General features: G+C 38.1%; 1 protein-coding gene across 1 annotated transcript in view; it reads left to right on the forward strand.

Moving 5' to 3' along the window:
• Positions 1 to 6590, forward strand: part of LOC105562113 — a 34975-nt gene that overhangs the window by 3980 nt on the left and 24405 nt on the right. The window contains exon 2 of the mRNA XM_012012662.1: positions 3774 to 3962. Within this exon, the coding sequence (XP_011868052.1) occupies positions 3774 to 3962 (189 nt within the window). The remainder of the gene's footprint in view (positions 1 to 3773; positions 3963 to 6590) is intronic.

Raw genomic sequence — 6590 nt, forward strand, 5'->3', positions numbered from 1 at the left:
TTTTGAAAGTTTATTATTATTTGAATAAGTATGCGCTAATTGATAGCTAAGAAGAATATAATGTAAAATAAATAAACTTTCTGAAACAAAATTTGAAAACGGGGGAAAGTTTTTTTCGTTTATCTCAGAAACATAAAATGTGGACTTGCCTCTTTCTTGCAGCAATGTCTTCAATTATACTTAGTATACATTTTACTAGCAAAATGAATGGTAAAATTTCAAAAAACTCTCATAAAGTTCTTGAAAATGCCACGCTGTCCCACGATTACGTAATTTTTAGGGCAAATCCCAAGAGAAAACTCCCTCCGTGTATAAAAATACGTACTGAGAGATAATCACAGTTTTATTCAAACGGTTGGTCGATCAGTATTGCTATATATAGAAGAAAGGTAATTATGATATTTATAAAGTGATTTAAAGTGTATTAAAATCAATTGTGACATATACAATTTTGTTAGGTCCATGTAAGATATATGTAGGTTAAGTTTAATTACAATCCGTTCGCCATAAAAGAAACCAATCAGTATGTCTTTTCTTGTAGACTGAAAGTCGCTCGCAGTATAATTGCAACATGCGCTGCATGTAATAAAACGTACACGTTGAATATAGGCCATTTTTTTAATTTATATAAATGATGTAAATGATATAAATGATATAAATGATGTAGATATAACATCTTTACTATATTATTCTATCAGCGCGTAAAAAGTATTACGCAACAACGGGAACAATTCTCTTGCGGTATTTTGCGGCTGACTTTTTGACGAATTCTCACTTTTCGTACGCTTCCTGACCACTGTTTCGCACGCTCTCCGATTGAATTTCACGCGATTACGTACGCGGAATATCAATCTAAATTCACGTAATTCATCCGGGTAAGATTGTCGTTTCCGCAAGAAGACAATAAATTGGCATGTTACTTAGTTAATGAGCCATGATCCATTCAATAATTACGAAAAGCAATTTCTCTATTCCATTTACAAGATATTTATTTAATTCCGTGAAAGGAGTAGATCGTTAATTCGCGTTAAATGTACTCTCTAAAAGTCAATCAGTGGATTATCACCGAAAACAGTGAACATTCACTGATTCACAGTTATAAATATAGCACTGAATTATTCGGTGCTATAAGTAACTTATAACTGTTTTCAGCGACAATGCACTGATTGACTTTTAGAGAGTACCTTCATGGGCGTATCCAGAGGGGGGCGGGGGGGGGGCAGCTGCCCCCCTAGACTCAATGGGATCCCCATTGAGATTACGAATAATATAATTAATAGATTTGCCGAGGACTCCAGAAAATTAATTTTTATATAAATAAAAAATTTTTTTTATAAGTACGTAGTTTAATTTATGCTGCATAATTCACCTACGAGTGAATCCTGTTCTGCCCCCCCCCCCCCTAGACAAAAGTCTGGATACGCCCATGAGTACCTTCGTGCAAAAAATTAATGTAGCATGCATGCATATATTTTTTCTCTTTTTTTTTCTTAAAGACAACTCCGGATAGGAAATATTCACACACACGTACACATCGTAAATAAATGGAGAACTTCAGAACTAAATATTAACTCTGCACTCTATAAGAGTCGGTCAGTGAATTATCACTGAAAACAGTGAATAGTCACTGATTTGCAGTTATAAGTATACTACTGAAAATTGCAGTGGTAATACTTTATAACTGTAAATCAGTGATAATCCACTGATTGGCTTTTAGATAGTATTCAATTGAAACAGAAGCTGGAATACTAATGTATATTTCTTTTAAACCATTTTGACAGAGCAGACCAACAGATAAGCACACACGTATCTTCGATTATATATGTAAATCATTATAGCAAACGCAAAACGACTTCTATTGTAACAGTAAGTTACATTAAAAGAACATATGTTGACAAATTATAAGTCAATTGGAAGTCGCCGCAGTGCAAGTAATTCCCATTAAAGGCGATTGAATACTCGTTATCGTCTAAAATTACCGAATACGAGAGAACCGGTTTATCGGGTTGGATTGCTATCCGTGAGTCACATGCGAGATGCTTGAGATGACCAAAAAACAGAAAGGAATCTGAATAGCTTTAAATCGAACGAGTAATCTTATCTAATCATTATGTGGAACGAGAAGCACTTTCATCGCCGGCGAGCCACAAGGCGAGCGCAAATACCTGTCAGCCATTTCCAACGTGCCAATTTGTACCGCAAATTAATGTAATTTCACGACCAGCTTTAGTGAATGGAGCACGGATGTACGGCAATAATTAATCTCGGAGTGGATGCTTTAGTAAAGAGTTCAAGGTGGTGGAAACCCTACAACTATGCAATCTTATTTGATCCTTTCAAAAACGTCATTCCTTTGTTACATTAAGATACAATTTCCGTAAATAATGTATCCTAGGGGAGGGCAAATGTAATCAACCGGTCTGAGCAATATACATTTGAAGTTCGAATTTAAACGTGTATTGCAGAAAATTGATCAAACAGCGAAGATTCTGCGAGGAAGAAAATCTCCTTCCTTATAAAAGTCAAAAGAGTCAGATGCAACGTCGTCGCGTCCGCTAGCGTGAATACGGCATGCACGAAATGTATTTCGTTGCCGCACAATTTTGTATGTGTGTCAATTGCACGTTTACATATGTAAATGTGTCGCAAAGCGTGAGAATACAAAATGTAAAACTGGCTTTTCATGGATGGCGGCTCTCAACGCGTCTCTTATGTTAAAAGAATGGGCAGCGATTACGGAAGAACTTCGACTTTTGTATCTCGGTTTCTCCGCTTCGCTCGAGAATACATTGAATGCATCATGCTTAAACAAGAACGCGCGTGTGGTGCAACAGATATTATCAAGTTACCAAGCGAAAAAAGTGTTCACAGAACGTTTCTACCGAAAAAAAAGTTGCGATTTTCCATCGTAGTTATCGTCATTTGTAATTTTTTACCGAATCGTATTACCCAGCTGCCGACACGTTGAAACATATCACGTTGTATTAAATATTTGACAAGCATATTCCCTTTATCGAACATTACAATTCCATCCAGGCTTACAAGGCAATCCGGTCGGCCCAAATAGTTACGTTAATCTGGTATCCAATAATCCCCTCAACGGATATCGAAACGAATGCCCTAATTACTGGTTTCATATTAATTAACATTCAGACTATTATTATTGCAATATAAAATTTAAAAAATGTGATTATATTGATAAGAATGCCAAAGATAATATCTCGTCAAAAATTTTTACTAATATTCGTTTCTATCTATATATCTGATTTGTCTAACAATAAGAAGTTTAACCTTTCATTATCCAGTATTGTATCTTTTAAAAAAGACATATGAATAATATGTGACTATGCACATATACACACTGTACATTAAATTCCGCATAAATAGCATGAACGTTTACTCTGTAGGAGATATGCGGAAACTGTCGGAGCTAAATGCATGATTGATTGCTTCAATTAACGTTTCGTATTCAATGATATACGACTTCGTTTGCCAATTTTGCGTTAGTTGCTCGAGAATGTGCTCATATTCATTATCATTGTGATCATTTTTATAACAAAGCGTTACACGGGAGGGGGAGAAAAGCATTTTGGATTAATTAAAGGCCATTTTTTGGTCGCTTTAATATGATTTTCCCGTGCACGAGTGAATCCCCAATCAATCGCATTTGTACCAATTCAAATGCAAATTTGTGATTTGAGACTACGTCAGGCAGCCTTTTGTTCGAATGCGTCCCTTCGAGACAGATAATCGTGTGTGCTGGATTGTTGCAGATTCGCGATAATGCGGACGCGATCCGCGATAATCGGATTACTGCTGCTGTTGGTAACGGCGCACTGTAACGGGCTGCAGTATCAGTCTCTGGACCCTTATGCAAACGGAGAGGAGTGCGCGTTGATCCTGGATGCCCGTGGAAGAACCAGCGTTTACGACTACACCTATAATTTACTTCGCGGATCGTTGTAAGTGCCCACATTAAGACCGAAATACGAGTACGCGCGACGATAGCGATCTTAATTTAGGGGAAAGCCAACGCGAAATCAAGAACGGGAATTGTTCCTCTCAAGTGACTGATATAAGCTTGCGCAACTAAAATCACTGCCTGTGAATTTTCACATCCCAGCAGGTAGACGAATTTTTGTGTTATTCATCAAGAGAGTATCTTATAGAGATGCTAGCTTTGCTTTCTGTGCAAAGAATTGAATCGAATTTCTTAATTAAATCACTTCAATTGATTTGGAAATTACAAGTTTATCAGATAATACGATAAATACTGTAAACAAATTGGCGACGCAACTTGAATATTTTTTTATCGGGGTATAAACGCATGAATACGAAATAAGAAAATGTTACATAAGAAGCGTGATTAAAGATAAGTGTATCAAGATCTCTACACCGAGCATTTACTACCGTAAAGTTTCTATCGGTATATCATAAATTTAATTATTACCTAAGATTGCCGATTATTGATAGTCTTCGATTACACTGTAAAAAAATTACATGTAAAGTTACAATTATTGTGGTGGATAATTAATATTGGGACCATCTATTAAAGGTGTATATTCACATACGTCAGTAAATGTACACCTTGTAGGCAAAATTATTACCTTATATAATAACTGCTTGCCTTTAATTGTGTAAATTTTACAATTTTTTGCAATTTTTCATCACGCATAAACAAGTATTTACACGACAAAGAGTAAAAAAAATGTTTTTCGTAAAAGCAAATAAAATTATATATATTTCCATTATTAATAGTGTAATTGCTACACTTATTAGGTACGCAATTTTACATCCTTTTTACAGTGTATCGCTCAAGCAAAATGCTGTCTTTTACTGCACTGTCGACTGCAAGAGTGCAGAGACGGATAAAAATTATATCTTATCAGATAGGACCTCTATTCTATGACACGTTATAACGACTAGGAAATGCACGATTACAAATTGCACTTGCTAACTGCATGGAAGTGCAGTACCCTTACATAACAAAGTGAGTCCTCGGCATTCTAGAGGATTAGAGAAAGCGAGAACTTTGGCCGTGCGGCCAGGACTTTCACTATCCTTCGCCATCCTCCCGCAGGAGGTTCCCGCAGGACCAACGGGTTTTACCCGCGGATTTAACCAACAGACCTTACTAGTTTCGCTGTACGATCGCACGTACATTTTACTAAATGTATTCAACGTGAATTGTTCCGCGTATGTGTGTGTGCGTAAGATAATTCCACATAGATTGTCGTCGCATTCGCGGCGATCGTAAAATTCGAATGTTCCCTATCGAGCTTTTAAAAGCGGCCATTCCCAGCTAGAATCGGCATTTATGGCATTCGGCCGTAAACGCGTCACGCAACGAGAGTGACCGTTACGTATCGCGTGCTGTTTCATTCATCGCCCCGTGTGGAGAATTGTACGAAGAGCCGCAGTAATAATCCCCGCGTCCAAGCGCGTAACCGCGCTGAAACCCGTGATTAACTGCCGTTCTTCGCGTCAGGCAACCGACGAAACGGTGGCGTTTATCGCTCGAGTGTCCGCGTGAAGTGTCCTTAAGAATTGAATTCAGCTGGGCGTCCGAGACGTTGGAGAAACGCGATTATGAAGGTGGCTACGATCGCAACTTGTTCGTAGAATAGAAAATTGAGGGGAAGAGGAGTTTTCGGACGGCATTCGGGTGCCGAAACATAGATAGCATAATGTTTCCGATATCAAATGCTAGCAAACAGCACAATAGACGACACAATAGATGCATAGCGAGATGCTAACATTTTAACAATATGAAAGCAATAATTAAGCTTTCAGTCGACCATAACTGGTGTTTTTAACACAGAAAATTTATTGCGAAAATTATTACCTTAGCCAGGGTTTGAACCTGAACTTCCCTACCTCAGTAATCGAATTGGTGAGACGCCCGCCTAGAGAGTAGGGAAGTCCAGGTTCAAACCCTGGCTGAGGTAATAAATTTTCTGTGTTAAAAACACGTTACCAGTTATGGTCGATTGAAAGCTTAATCATTGTTGGCCATATACTGGCGTCAAATAATATGAAAGCAACTCGCACTGGCTATCTGGCTATCAGCCATAGACTGCTTACAGTGGAAGCATCCTCCTGAGAGAAAAGGATAGTACAAATTTATTTGGGTGGTCTATCTTTTTCTGACTCTCGTGACTCACGCTAGTAGGCGTTTTTAACAAGAAAAAGGTAGACACCCAAATGAACTAATACTATCCTTTTTCCTCAGGAGGATGCCTTCACTTGAGGCTCCACTGCCTCACGCAGCCTACGATTAATACGTCTATGACGACAAACGAGCGCTGGTCTCGCGATAATTAATCATTGATTGCGATTTTTAAAACAAAGTTACGAGATTCGACCTCTCTGGAACGTGTCCGGCTAGTATACAGGGTGAGTCTTTCCATATCCGACAAAATTTTTGAGAAGGTAGAACGGATCGAGATGAACGGAAAAGTCCTGTACCATTTTGCAATTTTCGTAATAGTTAACGAGTAATTAATTATTAAAAATCGTTGTCTTAGGCTGGCCTACCGCCCAATTCGAGCGCGTGGCGAGATGTGCGCATAGCAATATCGATTGCCGGG

Source organism: Vollenhovia emeryi, unplaced genomic scaffold, assembly GCF_000949405.1.
Source record: "Vollenhovia emeryi isolate VEMERY1.0 unplaced genomic scaffold, V.emery_V1.0 DF939195.1, whole genome shotgun sequence".
In the NCBI taxonomy this organism is placed as follows: Eukaryota; Metazoa; Arthropoda; class Insecta; order Hymenoptera; family Formicidae; genus Vollenhovia; species Vollenhovia emeryi.